Raw genomic sequence first — 18,332 nt, forward strand, 5'->3', positions numbered from 1 at the left:
TTTCAACACATTGAAGGCAGCACAATAATATTCACACTATCAATACATAATATAAGTATTATTGTATAATATATAGTAGTTTTTATAGTAGAATTTAAACTGTTTGTCTCATTACAAACAAAACAAAAAGGGTTATTTAAATATAATTTAAATAAATATTTAAATATAATAGCATTATGCAAACAATCTCTACACACACACACACAGTATATTATTGTCTTGTCTTTTGATTTTGGGTTAAAATACAACAGCTTACCTTAGCATCATCAAACATTTTATGTCTGCATGAACTTAAAAAAATGCAAAAACATTTGCACTTTATTAGACTACAGACAGTTAAGTAACCACCCCGCGCAAGTCAAATATCACTGTGTACTATTCAAATGATACAAAAGCGTTGGAACATGACAGAACATTTATTCTCAGAACAAATGAATCATCTTGGCACATATGAAGCATAAATGAATGAACGCTCTCATGTACTGTGAGACTGTAGCAGTTCTCACTCTACAGTTTGCTGTCAAGAGTACATTAGCACCAGAGGCTGATTAGCTCTCTCTCTTTCTCTCTCGCAGACAGCGGCCCACTGTTCAAACACTCAGATATCTGGCACGCTTTCAGCCAACAGGCTCAGCCACATACTTCAGCTAAAAACACCTCAAAATGTCATCAACTCAGTCCATATAGCATCGCATTTTAGTATAAGAAAACTTTATCCCGGTAACACTTCAGAGCACTCAGACACCTTTTGGAGAGCACAGAGTGTAACTAGACATATTAGGGAAGCGGATGCGGCTGACGGAAAAAAAACTGGCAGGCTTTGACTCACCCTATCTCCCGTGGCTTTGATGTTTGTTAAAGAGGAGCCTTGGGGAAAAAAAAGGCCTTTGTCATTGATGCTAGTCAATGCTGGGAGGGAGCATCAAGAAAAAAAAACAGCACTACCAGTCAAGAGTAACTTTATTATTACTATTAATATTATTTTTTATAAACTAACGTAAGTTAAGAGTTTAAACGTCATAAAAAACATGCATTTCGATTTTAATTTGATTTAGTCAAGCGTGTCCAAGCGGAATAGAGCAGAACAGAATGCGAAACAAAAATCATTTAAATAAAAAGCTAAATGCAGTATAAAATAACTCATAATGGTATAAATATGAAAGCAATTCTTCCTTTTACCTTTTAACCACTGGCGGCAACATTCAGTCAACTTATGGAAAATACCGGTGTCAATCTCTTTTCGAATATGTCAAACATCTTTTCGTTTGAAACCTTTGTTTGGTTAAAGGTAGCAAGGCGATATTTGTAGTGACCTATTGAAAAACAATATTCGGAGTTCCGAGTAAGAAAGGGAGGAGATCTGGCAAAGAAAGCAAATAACAAAACACCATCAACGTGGCTTGGTATGATGCAGTGACGGATTTACACAATAAAAACATAAACCAGTCCATCTGCACTCTAAAAAGTGTCTTCTTTGCTGAAGTCATACAGGTCACATTTTACAAATTGCACTCTACCTTTTGAAATGAATCAGAGTTAAAGGTCAAAATGAATCAAAGGCAGAAGCTCAGTCCTCAAATCATAGAAAAGTATGTTAAAACTCAAAAAGGACATTGTTTACTTTAATGTTACAGGTGTTGACTTGCATGAACTTTTATTAAAGTGCTCTGCTTTTAAAATGATTCTTCTGACAGGCTCTGCTAGAAGAGAAGACAACGCTAACCAATAGTTTATCAGGTATTTAGACATTATTTTAATGGTACTAATGCTAATGGTAATACAGAGGAAGCTTTCGAATAGGTTAATTTTAAGAGACTACTAAGCAGAATTGTCTCAACCAGTGGTGCAAGTTTTGGCGTAAAGCAGGAAAAAAGGCGTAAAGAAGCACCTATTGTGAATTTTGGAAAATGACATTTCATGCAGTACACAATAGCTCTAAGTGAATGAAAACATCCTGTAAAGTTTTACGTCTGAAAGTGCACCGTGTATAAAGTTATAGTCTCCCAAAAGAAAGAGTTGCCCCCGAATCATTAAAACGAGTCGTTTTTAAAAACGAAACCCAAGCTGTTTCATGTTGATGTCATCATGTAACATTAGCATATTCTCTACCCACTTGTAGGTCTTTGCACGTCGGTCTAAATTAAAGTGAAATTGAAAAATGAATTGAATCGTTAAGGAGTTTCTGAGCAAATAAGGTCAAAATAAATGCAGATATAAGACACTGACTTGAATGCATGTCAACCTGTTGTTGGGGACTCCCAAAACCAAAATATGAACCATAATAGGGGCACTTAAATTATTGTTATTTAGCCTATTTAATTTCTTTATCAGTTTGACCCTTTGTAAAGATCCGCCCCCTCAGTTACTGTTATGTCTGACACTCTCACGCAGTAAAAAATACATCACCGGACGATGAGGACACTTAAACTTTAACGATTTGACACTTTAAAATTATGTCATTTAGTAAAAAATTTAAACAATAAATAGCATTTTTGTGGCTCTTTTGTGTTGTGAAAGATCGCTGTAGCATCTCAGTTAAAGCACAAAATCACGTCTTCCTCTTTAGAGTACAAGTCAAAGCGCGAAATAAGCACGAATTAACATATTTTCTTGTTTGAACTGCACTTCAAGTGCACTGATATTTAACCTACTATCCTTTTCTGGTTTGACAAAAATGTCTGATTCAGCATTATGATTGGTCAGATCACCTGTCAATCAAATGCTTGCTCTTAAAAAAAAGAAAGTTTCATAGAAGCGGTGCCATAGAATAACCACATCGAGTTCCCTGACGAAACTTTCTATGAGCAGCTCCTAAAGAGCGTTTTAATCATCTTAAGAACCTATTCCATTATAAAGAACCATTTGTGCAGTGGAAAGCTTTCATGAATGTTAAAAGTTGTAGCCATACATGCCCATAAAGAACCTGTATTTTTAAGAGTGAATGGGTCAGGAAATGACACGCTACAGCTTTAATGCTGCTTAACACTAATACAGGTTACGGCAATAATAGCAAGCAACAAAAGATTTTAAAGAAGCGCTAACACTGGGATGCGTCGAGTTGCTCTCAAGGGTGAACTTGATCTTCAGTCTCCATGTTCTGATGACCATTTCGCTTCCCAACAGGCGGAGACTTATGTAAACATGACCTGATTTCGAGGAAAAAACGCTCATCCTCCTCATGCAGACTCACTGTTCACGATCCTGTCCATTACTACAATGAATAAAAATCAGTAGACGCAAACTGAACAAGAACAAAAAAATATTGTAGCAGTGACACCTGAAGGAACCTGATCGTTACCCGATAGCCCATGTGCGGCCAGGCCAAAAAGAAAAATTATTTAAGAGGAAATTCATTTGATTAAAGATTATAAAGGTCTGTTTTTCCTCACAATAAAAGCAGGAACACAAATTTGAAAATAAATAGGGTCAGGTTTCTGGGAAAAACCGCAAGTTCCGTCACATAAGCTGTGAAAAGCTTTTAATTGATAGGAAAAAATTTTTTATGAGGAAATATTGGAAATGCAAACCAATTCAACAGAGAATAACAGAAAGAAGATCATGTAGCTGTCATTTTATGTGGTTCAGTCATGCAGCTCTGGAGTCCTCTCAGGTAAGTTAGCGGTTAGAGGTTTGCTGTAACGCTACATGAGCACTCTCATCTCCGTCTCTTTGACTTTGAGAATGGGTAATGATGTGGGCCGAAGCTGAAACAAGACCATGAGGGTAAAGTTACTCTCTCCGACACACTAAGGGACAACAAAGCAGGTCAGCAGTTTGAAGCGTGCAAATGCAGTCCATCCTGCAAACTTCTAAACGAAACAAAGGCACATTTAAACACCGCTTACTACTACTACAAAAAGGAGTTTTTACACACTTAAAACTAATAATATAGTTTGCATCCTTTCTGCTTAAAAACGAAAAACCTTGCATTTGGAGCCAAAAAGCACACAAAAACCATAAACACACGCTTCCCAACAAACACTTTGCTTCCTGATAAACCTGCCATCTTTCAGTTTCTGTAGCAATGATAATCTAAATACCTCATTCCGGCATGAAATGGCCTGTAATTTGGCCTAATGGTTTACAGTGACAGAGGAAGATGAGAGGTGAGCTGCATTCATATGGCCTGATGCCAGCTGAAGATTACATTCACGCCGCTCACGATGAGAACGGCAAGTGTTTCTATACGGGATCGCACAGAAAACTGCGCTGAAGCGTTCAGTACGTGTTAACCAAGAATGTGTTCGTTCCGGCCAGGCTAGGTCTTTCACGTACATGGAGTTGACAGCCATCTGTCCTCGGCTACTTTGAAACTGACGATTGTCGAGCTACACACAAAAAAATTATTTTCTGGTCACACTTTCATTTGGGGAACAATTCTCAGTTTAGGTGTGAGGTAGGATCTGTGTCATGCAGAATAAGCCTTTAGCATGGGCTTAATAACACTAATAAACAGCTAATAAACTAGTATTGTGCATAATAATAAGCAACTTGTTAATAGTGAGAACTGGTTTCTATCCTAAAGCGCTATAGGTTCTTTAAATATACAAATACTATTTATTATTAGAATAATTCAAATAAATGGCTTTATTAATGGTTTGATTCAATGTTTTACTTGCCATTTATTTGCAATCACTTGTGAAATTTACTAATATTTTTTAAAGTGAAAATTATTTTTTGTTTACAAGACAGCATACTGTAAAATAGTATATATATTAATACTAACATGCAATTTTTCCCCCCATTTTAAATCATTAAGTGTTTACATTTATAGCAAAGCAACCCTTTGTGAAATTAGTTAGATATTTAAGTACGAACATAAATAGTAAGCTACATAAAATCTATATTTAGGCACCATATACTTTTAGAAAAACAGTTTTTCTGCCAATAAAAAATAAGGGTGTCATGTAGGATGATAGCATCGCACTTAAAACTGAAATTTACATGCTTCTAATAAAAACATTTATAAACAACTACTTAACTAAACATTAATTTTTCGCAAAAAAGCACCAGTAAAATAAACAGTTTGTAAACAATAATGACTAAAAGCATAGGAATTATAATTCATTGAAGAAAAATGTCATGTCCAAACAATTTACCGAAATGAATCAGGTCTCCTCATCCACATTACTCGCCATGACCGAAATGTTAGTAACGTTGCTATTTTTAATCAGCAACTCCCCAAAACCTACTTTAACATTTTACACATTACAAACTCTGCTTTGTAAAACAGAAACATAAACTTTATTGATGTATGGTAGTCTTTGGTAACACTGTTGGAAAAGTTCGGCAAGTCCCATGTAAAACATGACATGTAAAGATCCGCCATTGTAAAAGTATGTTACACATCTAAAACTCCCGAAACATTTAAGCTAATAGATCACATTTTATAATGTCTGATTTTCGTATGTACATACAAAAGCAAACGAAAAATAATAAAAAGCAAGTCACCGGAAGGCAAAAGCGCGCTACCAACACACAACGGTGAGCAAAAACAATAGATGTTTAGAACGAATAACTATTATAGGCACTAACTGGGTTACTAGTAAAGCACTAGTATGTTCAAGGCCTTTCAAGAGGTGTTCAGCAGGTGTTATTGGCTTGTGTAACAAATGTTAGCACTTTACCAGTAATCTGTAATCATGTTCGGACATTTTAAATAATTGAACCGTAAAAGGATCTGCTCCTGTCTAGCAGATATTTATGTTGACGTTGATATGAAAAGGTAAAACCTGATCTGCTGTACCTTTACTCTAGTTCTCCGGTTTCTCAGCCACTTTTTTGAAGGTATTTGGTGAACGAAGGTGATTCTGAATCAGTCCTACAAGGAAACCTCAAACTTCTTTTTAAGCTCACCTATTCACAGTATCTCCTAAAAGCTTCTAGATTACGTATGCAGTAGAAATTACCTACAGATCTGCAGTCAAGTCAAGTCAAACATGCATATAAAGAGACAACAAATCCATCAAATGCCAATTAGCATTCGGCGTGCGCTTCTACACCCGAACTCGCTTCATTAGCACTGGTACATAAAAAAAAAAGCTGTTTAATAAAAATAATAATCGTGAAAATAATGGTTTGCAATTAGCTTCTATTGCATCGTAGTCCACCGCGAGATGCAGCAAGTCTAGGCCTCACTGAATTAATACAGTACTTTATAGTTAAGCAGCTAATTGCAGTGTTACCCAAAGTGCATCTTAGAGTCTCTAAATGCATGTCTTCAGTGACACGAGAATCACATTTTAGTACGAACACGTGAGAACGTTTGGAAGACTATACGCGTAACCTCCTCAATCATGCTATCCAAGGGTAATACTCAGCGGCAGACAGAGTGGCTACGTTTAAATCAACACCATCTGTTTTGCCAGCTAAAGTGGTGGACAGGAAAAAAACAACACATCAAAAGTACAAAAATGCCCCATGAAGGAATGGTTTGTATGTACACTAGGTTTTACACATTACTGAACGTATCATTTACCGGTACGAAGTACTAAAGCTGCCTTCAAACCATGCAAGAATGACCATATTTGCAACATGAGCCACAACAAATACCAGCAGGGAAATGTGGGATATTATTCGATCACAGGCTTTTTGGATTTAGAGCAATGCAACTTTAAAAAAAAAAATGATATGTTATAGGTATTGGAAACTGTTGTTCGGAAAGGTTTTAAGGAAAAGCTGATAAAAAATATTTTATGTACTGTATGTTATGATGGGTCGCTTGTCAAATAAATGTAATGTATAATAGTTTTTTGTACAAAATCCAATAAATGTATTGGTTTTATAACCCAACAGACACCTGTGAAACCGAACTACAATTTTTTTCGAGGAAAAAGAAAATACTGATAATTAACATTAAGACAATATTATATATAAAAAACGCTTAATACAGGTGGGCATGTTATGAATAAAATAAATTATTATAATTAGTGCACTTGTATGAATGAGTAATTAATTTACTATTTAACTACAAAAAAATGCATCTCGATCAAAATCGCTTGAGCATATTCCCCCAGTTTCACAGACAAGGCTTAGGCCTAGTCCTAGACTAAAACGTAAGTCTGGGCTGTTGCAACTGAAAGAAACTTAAAATATATCAGTGCCTTTGTTTTGTCTCAAGATGCACAATTTATAATGTTTATAAAAAGTATGTTTATAAAATTACTTAAATGTCCTAATTGAACTATGACCTGGCTTAGTCTAAGCCTGTTTGTGAAGCCATAATGTTGTAAATATGATTGTCCCAGAAGAACTTGCAGGCAGCATTAGTACTAAGCATTTTGTTTTTATTACAAATAAACAAACCCTGGATGATGTTTCTGTCTTTTGTGTAGAAAAAAAAAAAAAAAAAGAGCAACAATCGCACTCCAAGAAAACAGTCATCCCTTTGCACAATAACAGCTATGTACAAGAATGCTCAGCCCGGTCCGGAGTTACTGAGGTATGTTGTTCTTTAGCTCAAAGCGACTGTATACCTGTTTGGATTTGTTTAACTTGTTGTACTGGTTGACGAGGTCCAATTTGCTGTGTCCCAACGTCATGCGTTTCTCATCGCGCCGAAGTATCCCTTTGTCCGGGCCCATCCGGTCTGTTGGCATGGGTCCTGGAGGAGGAGGACCTTGCTTACTCTCCGGTTCGTTCTGAGAAAGATCTGGCCCGCCAAACGGAGAAGAATGAGTAGGAACCTTCTGGAACAAGTGGGAGTCCTTTTCCTTCGAGCTGAACAAATCAGTGAACTTACTGATGAACGGGGTGGGAAGTCGATATTTGGAGGTGGTCTTGTTGTCGGCTGGAGACTGTTGAGCCGGCGACGGAGAACTGTAGAGACCTAAAGTTTGGATTTTGGAAGTCTGACTGGGAAGGTTTGAGCGTAGGTAATCGCTCGCTCCTATTTTGGACCATTCCACGCCAGCGTTTGGACCTAAAGAAGGACGCTCCACTGCCTGGCTCCCATTCGGAGAGCCTCTTCTGATGTGAGGCTTCTGAAGCACTGGACTTGTGACGACCTTCCTGTCAGGAGGCTTTTGAGAGTTTTCGGGGTTCTTCTTGTCTGCCGTGACTTTAATAGTTTTCATGCCTGGAGGAGCTGCTTTGATGCTGGAAACGCTGCCGCTGGATTGGCTACTGGAGTGCTCTGAATACACTCGCTCCCGGCTGTAGTCTGCTAGAAAGTCCAAGCCAAAGTTTGGTACAGGCATGTGGTAAGAGTAACTGGGCAGCCCTTCTTCGTCTGGATTGTAGAAGCGGTCTATTATTTGGGAGTCTGCATACATGCAGCGGAACTCGCGATCGAAGCAGTCCGTAACGTGTCCGGAGAAGTGCATCAGCATGTTGCTGTGAACCATGCCTGAAAGCCATGTAAAACTAGAGGGAAGGAGAGAGAGAACACGTCACTTTTAATGCATAACCAACGCCTTTTAATACAAAATTTGCGCTATTTACAAGAAGATATGATTCTAAAAATATTCCATCTTTAAAAAAAATGGACATGCAAAACAGACTAAAATGTCATATCGGTAAAAATGGATTCATTCATGAAATAAGAGCAGAATAAGCTTGTGTATAATTGACTATAAAGTCATTCTTGCATTAATCATTGCATTGTTGCACAGAGCTTTATTCTGTTTTACTTCATTTTGAAGTATAACCTAACGTTCTTCTTGAAAAAAAAGACAATTTACAGACAAATTGACATATAAAACAGACTTTAAATGTCATCTCAACAGACATGGATTCGTTCACAAAACATGAGCAGAATAAGTTTCTGTAAACCATTTTTACATAAACCGTTGCTTAGTTTCTGTAAACCAACAGGTCTTCGTGTTTCATAAATGAGGTTCAAAGATTCTGTCCTGCCAGTGGTTTATGGACGGTTCAGGTGACTTATGCTAACAAGTGTTTAACTAAGTTCAAGCTAACCATCTGTTTATGGCATTACTCAAATGTCTTGCATAATATTGAAGTAAAAGAGCATGTGATAAGCTTTACGTTTGATCATCACTGCCTTTTCCGGTTTGTAGGTTAACCTGAAAAATAATATTCTACTGCATTTGCAAGTGGTTGCAAGCAACTTATTTTAGCTACATATAAATGAACACATTTAGTTCATTGAAATGCAAATAAAACCAATTGATTGCAACCACTTAGTTTAAAATAAATTCAATTGATAATATTTTTTCAACTTATAAAGTCTACAATGACATATTTGATAAATTCATTTGTAGGGCTTGTAAGTGAACAACATGTTCGAAACCTTGCTGAAAACCCTGTTGTACACAATATACTGCATGCCTCCCGTTGCCTGATTGATAGTTTATACTTCTTTAAAATCATTTTAGTACCATTATAAAAATCTTTAAAATTTTCACAACCTGTGAAATCGAACAATTTGTTTTCTTTTCTTTCTTTAAGTAAACAAATGCATTTTATATTTTTGATTTACTTGATTATCCACACGCATGTTTATTAGTTTCTCTCTCAATCATCACTGCATTGCACTAAATGTTATGAAAGCGCAGAGCATTAAATATCATCTTATTGAGACATACATTTATATGGAGTAGTCTGCTACACTGATATAAAAGAGTTACATCACAAGCTCAGTTTTATGTGAAGGTGTTTTTTCCTCTTCAATATATTTTCTTTATCAACTACGACGCACAACATTAAACTTTTACAATTCTATCTAAAATTTCAATAAATGCTTTCATTCAAAAAAACTTAGCTACCGTGTCAGGCTTAATGGGGCAAGAAGAGAAGAAAAGAGAGAACTGTATCTCAGCATGCATCAATCTCAGTTAATCATTTCCTTCCTGATGAAAAAGATCTAAAAACAGAAACTAAAATTGTGAGTAATACGTTTGCAATCAATGTCCCTTTGAACTGTATGGACTTCTAGTCAAACAAAACTCCCTGTTGAAGCGGGCAAAGCCTTTAAAACATGAGTGGCCTCACCCAATAGTGTGAGCGGACATGCATGAATTTATCCGTGGGCCGCACTAACCCTGAAACAACAAGACAACTCATTCCCAAGACTGAGAACGTTGGTCGGGTCTAAACAAGCATAAAAAAAATAAAAAAATCAACAGTGTCTGCATAACTCATCAGTTTAACTAAAGAAATCCATCAAATTAGCCACTGAGGCTTGATAGCTGACAGCACCGAGTCTAGTGCTGAGGCTAACGCTAAGGCATGAGAAATGCAGAATCATCAGGTTTTCATTGCTAAGCTGCTCAAGTCTACAGATGTCTGCTGGAGCGCATGAGGTGCATGTCCCGTCGTCTTCCTGCCAAAGCCTGCCATGCGCTAAAATGCTTTACATAATACAGAGTGATACGAGCGGCGTGAGATAAGCCTGGACTGATGGGCTTTTTCAACGGGAATAATTTAAAGCAACTCAAAATGAGCGTTGCTTCTAGCGTAGTTGCCTTCGGAAAAAAAAAACGTGCCGTGACTTGCTACACAAACATACCAGTTAGCAGGTGCGGCATGTCTGGGTTAATGAAAACTTCTAAAAAACTTTTTCTGCTTGAAATAAAGCTGAAATGGAAAAAAAAAACATGTGGAAATTTGTTCTTAGCAAATAACTGAAGTACGTTTATGGTTAAAGCACTCAATGTAAATAAAAATTAAAAATTCCTTCATTTTAATACAATTTTTTTGCCCTATTCCTAACGATATGTTTTTCCTGCATTTTGAATTTAGTAAATCACCAGATTTTCAAACTGTGTAGAATTGCTTGAACTGGAAATTAAAAATAAAGCATTAAAATTGAACTGCATCTAAAACTTATTTTTTAGTAAATTATTTAAAAATTAAATAAAAAGCACCTCCAAATGAAAGAAAAAATAAATAAATAAACACTAAAAATATGATATTTTACTTTTTAAATATTTATTTTATATTTTAAAAAAAGTGTTCTGGCACTGCCTGTGAATATTAAAGATTTTTTTACTGTTAATTCAAATAGCTTTTATCAAATCAGCTCTTTATAGATTTCGTAAACCAGTCAACAATTTTAACACTGTGGTAAAACATGATCATCATTTAAGCAAAATAGTTCTTGAAGCACCTTCATTTAAAGGATCTAGTTAAATTACTGAGATTTACAGTAGCAAACGTAACTTCCAGTAATTATGCTATTTTTGTAAAACAAAATTATGATTGCATAAGTTTTTTTAAAACTAAATGACACAACGCACAAACAATTAACATACCTATATGATCCAGCTATGACTTCCTCACAGTCAATGATCATGAATTTTTCTTGAACCTGGCCTGTGAATTTTTTCCCACTTTTGGTGCAATACGTGTCTCCGCACACACTTCTTATCCGCATATTCTGAAACAAAGCAACACAAATAAATGTTAATTAACCGTATATTCTGAACGCAATCAGAATCTGAGCTCTGGGACTGGTACACAAATACTAACATTAGCAACAAAACGGGTTTTTATTCTGTTTTGACAAAAACGCATTCATCTTGACATTTTCTTTCGATGCAAATGACCTAACAGACTTATTTAAGGAAACTTACATAACGCTTATGTTTTGCTGTTGAATGACGGATGCGTTCATACACACGTCTGAGAACACCCATCGTATTGAACGCTTTCTTAAGACTTATTATGTGCAAGGATAAGGAGTCGTGAGCTGGACCGCACCAGTTTTATGAAAGCGCCACCATCTGACTTACACTCAAGTGTGAATTCTGGATATCCAGTTCTGAGCACATGTTCAAAAAATAGCTGAGATTCTTCTCGTCCAGCAGAATATAGACCGGGACCCGGCGCTTGTTGGAGGCCTCCATTAGATCACAGAACAAGTCGACATCTGTAAAAATATCCATGACGACGGCGATAACCTGTGGTGCAAAAAAAAAACAGGAGGTGCATTCAAATAAACCACACACTATAAACATTCGTCACTAATGACTTTATTGCTTTCAGCTGATCATTTCGTGATAATTATAAAGCAATTTAGATGCTTGTAAAGTTTAACGTATATTTCAAATGTTATGCATGCATAATTATAAAGAAACATTCAGATTCTCCAAGAGTGATCTCAACTGAATTTAGCAACAGCAAAGCATTTAGACATTTAAAAAATGACTTAAGTGTGACTTAAATGAAATTTTGCAGTGGCTTCACTTAACTGGGCGCGCATTTGAAAAAAACGACTTTTGTGCAAAGTTTCGTTCGAAAAGTCTTGTTTTGATTAAAAAAAAACATTTGCACAGGCTTACGCGTGGCAAAACACGCTTTTAAGGGTCCATTATATCATTTTTGTGGCGCGCGAAGGTTAAAGTTGAACCTGCCCGAAAGATATTAAAAATGTATCTTGTTTACGCGTGACGTCACACAAAGCCGCCGCAGAAAAGCGCGTTTCGTGGAAAACTTATTTGTAAATTGCACTAGTCCAACGCTTTGCGCAATTCTTTCTACACGCGAGCGCTGTTCTTACCTTCTTGGCTTTACTGATAAGCGACCGAATGAGGTCTTTGACATTTTGCGACTTGTCCCTCTGGAAGTGTATCTGCGCCTCCGTGGGTCCGAATCTGCTGGAAGACTCTGGCCAGCCCAGCTCCAACAGCGGCGGCTCCTCGTCGGACATCATGGGGAAGTAAGTGCCCGAAGTGAGCTCGGACACCGTGTCGCCTTCCTCCAAGTCCACCCCATTGGTTCCGCTGTCCTCCACGCCGCTTTTGGCCACATTCTCGGCGATGTAGCGTATTTCCAGCGAGGACAGAAAGTTCACTTCCCGTTCGTCGTGCAAGACCTTTTTGTACTCCTTCTCCCCGTGCTCCAGGAGCGCGTCGGTGGCGAGCCGAGCGGTTTCGTTGTGGCTGAACTCGAGCGTCGATCCTTGTCTCCAGGGGTTCTTCACCTCCTCCAGCCTGTTGGCGAGCTTTCCGAGCGCTTTGCGCGCAGGGTTCGGCGTCGGACGCAAAACCTCCGAGCTGATCATCTCCACGACTGACGCTCGTCCAAGTAATCTGAGTTTCGCAAAGGCTCGAGCAAGCGTTCGGTTATTAAAGCGGGTGTACTCCGGAGCTGACCTTGTTTTGTGTCATGGTAGTTGGAGTGCGTTATTCCCAGAGGCCTCTCCGAGTATTGTTGTGAGCTGCTGGGAAACTCAACGCTGCGCTCCACCTGCGCGCGCTCACCTGCCCTGTTCATCCGGCGGCTCCGCCCCCTCTGGCGTCACGTGACAAGAACCCTACGGCAGGCAGCGTTAACATAAACAAGAAAACATCTATTTATAAAGCGTATGATACATAAACACTAATGTTACTGACACGATTGTAATTGAGAATGCTAATTATTATGCTAAACTTGTTATTATAAATACAATAAAAGATTGTACGCAGCACAAAACGAGGAAATAATTAAATAAATATCATATTAACACTGATATTATTAACATTATTATAATTGAAAGTACTAATTATTATACATATTATTATAAATAAAATTAAACAAATGAATGCAGCACGAAATAACAACATAATTAAATGAATATTATTATTATTATTAATGTTTAATAATTAAACATATTGCAAATAATGAACAAACATTATTATAACCAGCAGCAACAATAACTATCATTTGTATCATGATAAAATAAAAATGTAAAGCAAAAGAAAATAACTACAATATAATTAAATGTATAATTAGTGGGAAAAAACTATAAACATGTTTTGCATATTAAATAACAATAAAAGCTAAAACGAATAAAAAACATCAGAATTATTAAATATTAGTGTTGTACACAATAATAACATTATTATAAAAAACAATTATTGTTATTATGAATGTTATTATGTTACTAAAAATAACATAAAACTATAAAACAAAATAAAATTAAATATATTACTACTGCCTATTTTAAATAGTGAGCAAATATCGACAATAATATTCAACAAATATTATTATTCTTATATAAAAGTACACGCATTTTAAGATAAAGCAGACTGTCTTGGGATTAAATAAATGTTAACAAGGCTTGCCACACAAAACCCAGCAGAGGAAGCTGTGCTTCAAACAATTGTGTCAACAGACAAACAATCTAGTGTACTCAACTTGGCGGCCATCACGCTTTGCAAGGGATAAAAATGTTAAGTCACAAAGACAGATACGGTAGATTTTATTACTGCAGATCGTTTATCAATAGCTTGGCCAAAGTCAATAAAAAGTTCTTTGGAAAAAAGTAGACAATAAGTAATAATACGTTTTATTGCGTGGTGAGTAACCGACTATTGAGTCACATACTAGTTCTTTAATTTAACTGGAGTTCAGGACAAATCGTGTGATCTCTCTGTATGGTGGTTCTGCTTCTGTGAAGCGCGTCTGCCTTATTTGAATGGTAAATAAAGAGGATGTCATTTGTTCATTTCCATGAGTCATGTGTGAAGACGATCACGGAACCAAAAACAGCACAGTAAGCAGACATGAACCAAGGGCCGGTCTATGCAGGACCTAGCCGTGCAACAGCTTCAGAGCCAACGTCAGGACCGCGTTGTATTATGTTTCTCAACTCTCTTCTAAATGACAACCGTTGTTGTTTTTTTACGCTCTCTATTGTCCAGCAGTGAGATATTTTTGGGTCTTCCTGTCTTTCGAAGGTAGCAGCCACCCCGAGGCTCGGACGGCTGTGTGAATCATAACTTTTCCATGACATCCGGCAAAAGGGAAACAGACGCAAGCCAACAGTCAAACAGCATTTTCTTTGTTCAAAGTGCTGGAAGGATATTTTAAACTCTCAGCTGAAGTTGTTATAGTTGCAGAGAACCTTCGAGCAAATGTACAGCTCTTCCTCCACTTTTTAAGCCTGTGTAAAATGCATGCAAATATGAAACAGTGAATTTAATTGGGGACTAAATGTATATAGCACTAAAAATGTCATCTGATGAATCGCTTTTGATTGCTATACTCATTGTGTAAGTCGCAGAGAGCTCTGAATAATAGTTTTACTGTAGTGGTGAAAGTACACTGCATGCTTTGATGATGAAGGGCAAAATTTGAATTTTTCATGAATACAACAAGAGACGTGTTCATGAAGACGGGCGAGCATTGCCCTTTTGAGAGTTAAACAATCGGATCCAGAACCATGGGACGGCTTTGCGAGAGCTTTCCTAATGCAATGCAAAATGTTTATAGTGAAAAGTAAATGAATTCGAATTTGTTCAGCATTTAGCTTTAGCTCCTGTCCCGCTTTTATCCGGCAGAGAAGCTTTAAACTGGCGCAAAGTGACGGATATATACAATATTACAAAATAAATGCTGGGGGTTTTTTTAAACTTCACAGTCTTCGGGAAATCGGAAAACAATGTGTAACGGCACCTCAACCATTTTCAGCTTTGATAATTATCATAAATGTTCCTCAAGCAGCAAATCAGAAGTGAAGTGTCATGTAACACTTAGTAAAGATGCTGAAAATTCAACAATGCATTGAATTTAACTGTTATTTTTAATTGTGATAATATTTGCCAATAATATTTACTGTATTTCAGATCAAATATTGTTTTCTTTCAAAAACATTACACACACACATATATGATTACATATTAAATATCTTTATATATAAAAATGACATGAATCTAATATATACATGTAAATACTTTCTAAGTATATACAGTATGTGTGTGTCTTTATAATAAATGTTGCCCAGCACTAATACATATGTAAAAATATCTTGTTTTTCATCCAATAATTGAGATTTATTGGCATCGCGAAAGTTGTTGGTTTGGCCTGGAGGTTCAGATCCTGTTCAGTTTGTGTTTTTTTTGTAAAACTCATGGTATGTTACTGTGGAAGTCGACAGCATACCAACATAAGACAGCAAAATGTTTATATAACGATTATTATCGTTACTGGCAGGACTACTTCCTGCTAGCACTAATCACTATCACTTTATTTATAGCCGTATCTTTTACCGAAAATGAAATACTACACTTTCATCACTTCATTGAGAAACGAACACATTACATGCTAATATGAGCAGCGATAACCGCATCACCTCTTGAGAACTGACAAAGCCAGTTTGTCCAGGTACTCATGTGTATTTCACATGATAAAGCCTTCAACTGTGTCAACAGGAAAACCGATCCATCCATAGAGAGTTTTCATTACATTCAGCAGAAGTCTGCAGTCAACTATATCAGCTTAAACTTACAATTTGATCAAGCATACTATTACTGCCTATATTTAGAGTTAGGTTGGTTTTAAAAACCCTAGCAACCACCCAGAACCCCTTGGCAACCACAAGGCAGCACCCTAACAACCACCCAGAACCCCTTTGCAACACCCTAGCAACTACCCAGAACCCCCTTGGCAACCACAAGGCAGCACCCTAACAACCACCCAGAACCCCTTAGCAACACCCTAGCAACTACCCAGAACCCCTTGGCAACCACAAGGCAGCACCCTAACAACCACCCAGAACCCCTTAGCAACACCCTAGCAACTACCCAGAACTCCTTGGCAACCACAAGGCAGCACCCTAACAACCACCCAGAACCCCTTAGCAACACCCTAGCAACCACCCAGAACACTGTTAACCACACTGTGATGGAATGGTTCACAGACAAACATCACATTTTCAGTTCATTTTCATTTTAATTAGCCTAGTAAAGACAGTTGAACAAATTACATTTAATCAATTAATTAAATTTGATATTTAAACTTTTATCTTACTTGGTTCAACTTCTATATGTTTACATTATAAACTTTTTTTTTCACAAATATTGTTTATATAGCACTATCACACAATATCAGTATTGGTTTTATAACGCTATCACATTCAATCTGCCGGTGACATTCTTTTTGTTTAAGGTCTAAATTTGATCTAATCCATTATGAAAGGTAAAGTTCTGATTACACTCGTCATGTTGATGTTGAAATCTCACCGCCGAGGCTGTAATGTCACAAGGCAGTTAAACCGCCCTCAGCAAGAGCAAGCCTCACTTGTTTCAGCAGGATCACGGCCTCATAATACAGGTCTGAGGAGAACATTAGGTTTCCCATTATGCTTCTTTTGACAACCAAGTTCAGATATGAAAGAGGTCTCTTCTGCTCACCAAGGCTCCCTTTATATAATTAAAAATGCTGCAAAAACAGTAAATATTTTTACCGTTTGAAATAGATGTTTTCTATGTTAATATATTTTAAAATGCATTTTATTTATGTGAAGTCACTGCTGAATTTTCAGCATCATTACTGCAGCCTTCAGTGCCACACGATCCTTCACAAATCATCCTAATGTGCTGATTTGAAACATTTCTTATTATTATGAATGCTGAAAAGGTATAATGATATATTTTTTTAATCTTTTGGTCAATTTAACGCATTCTTGGCAAAAAATAATTCTCAATATTTAGGACTACGCATTACTATAAGATAGACTAAACCAGAAATTCTTCATGACCATGTATAATTCTACTGCTGGATTGTAAGTCATGTTAAATATTAGTAAGCTGCCCATGTCTACCACTTACCACAAGCATCACTGAGGCAAGCGGTTTTCGCCCAGTGAGACCTTTGTTTCAGAGAAGTAACCGTTCATTACTTCAAGAGCTGCGAGTGATCCACCATAAAGCAGATTCAAAGGTCCTTCATGAGTTGAACTGGGAAAGGTCATCAGAGGAAGAGCGTCAGTGAAGCGCGTCGTCCTGCGACTGTTGACTGTGAGCGCTTTATCTCTGCAGATAACCTTCAAAGACACCCCGGCCAAAAACAGAAGTCTTGCTCAACCACAGAAATAACCTCCATTATCAGGTGAACAAACGAAAACAAAAATACAGGCAGACCATTGAAAGCGGGACGCAACGGGGAGATACCGTGGTATAGCTTTCTCTTCCACACTTTGAAAGTCATCATGCAACATACTGAAGCCACATATGACGTCAAATGAATTGGGAAAAAAATACATTTTGGGGTTATAAAATAATATACAAAATGTTTTAAATAAAATGTTCTAAAAAAAAAAAAAAAAATTAAAAAAAAAATGTAAAAATTAAGTAAAAACCCTGTAAAATCATTGTTCTTTATGTGACTTTAATTAAATTAAATTGAAAAGAAAAAAAAGAAAAATTGGGTTATAAAATAATATATATACTGTTCAAAAGTTTAATAAAAGTGTAAAAGTTAAAATTAAAATGACAAATCCTGTACAATAATTTTTCTTTAAAATATGAGCACACAAAGGAATGAGTTGAACTGAAAAAAATACATTACATTTAATTATAAAAATGTAAAGACCTGCAAAATTTAATTTCTTTAAACTTAAAAAAAAGTATGTAGGGGCTTGACAAATCTGCCATAAAATTAATCTT

General features: G+C 36.7%; 1 protein-coding gene across 1 annotated transcript; it reads right to left on the reverse strand.

Moving 5' to 3' along the window:
* Positions 1 to 5,221: 5,221 nt before the first annotated feature.
* Positions 5,222 to 17,672, reverse strand: fam83c (family with sequence similarity 83 member C). Its single transcript, XM_043242127.1, has 5 exons — positions 17,496 to 17,672; positions 12,464 to 13,219; positions 11,697 to 11,864; positions 11,217 to 11,341; positions 5,222 to 8,364 (listed from the first exon to the last, which is right to left on the reverse strand). Exons 2-5 carry the CDS (start codon positions 12,965 to 12,967, stop codon positions 7,434 to 7,436), a joined length of 1,728 nt encoding a protein of 575 aa, XP_043098062.1. The 5' UTR covers positions 12,968 to 13,219; positions 17,496 to 17,672; the 3' UTR covers positions 5,222 to 7,433.
* Positions 17,673 to 18,332: the final 660 nt, after the last annotated feature.

Source organism: Puntigrus tetrazona, chromosome 6 (assembly GCF_018831695.1).
Source record: "Puntigrus tetrazona isolate hp1 chromosome 6, ASM1883169v1, whole genome shotgun sequence".
NCBI classification, from domain to species: domain Eukaryota; kingdom Metazoa; phylum Chordata; class Actinopteri; order Cypriniformes; family Cyprinidae; genus Puntigrus; species Puntigrus tetrazona.

What these genes read in the sequence shown, in the direction of transcription:
- fam83c (XM_043242127.1), bottom strand. Translation starts at nt 12,967, where the DNA reads ATGATCAGCTCGGAGGTTTTGCGTCCGACGCCGAACCCTGCGCGCAAA. An exon ending in TCCAGAATTCACACTTGAGT is followed by an intron (nt 11,342 to 11,696) that starts GTAAGTCAGATG and finishes GCTTTGTTTCAG; the next exon opens with AATATGCGGATAAGAAGTGT. An exon ending in GTCATAGCTGGATCATATAG is followed by an intron (nt 8,365 to 11,216) that starts GTATGTTAATTG and finishes CCTTCCCTCTAG; the next exon opens with TTTTACATGGCTTTCAGGCA.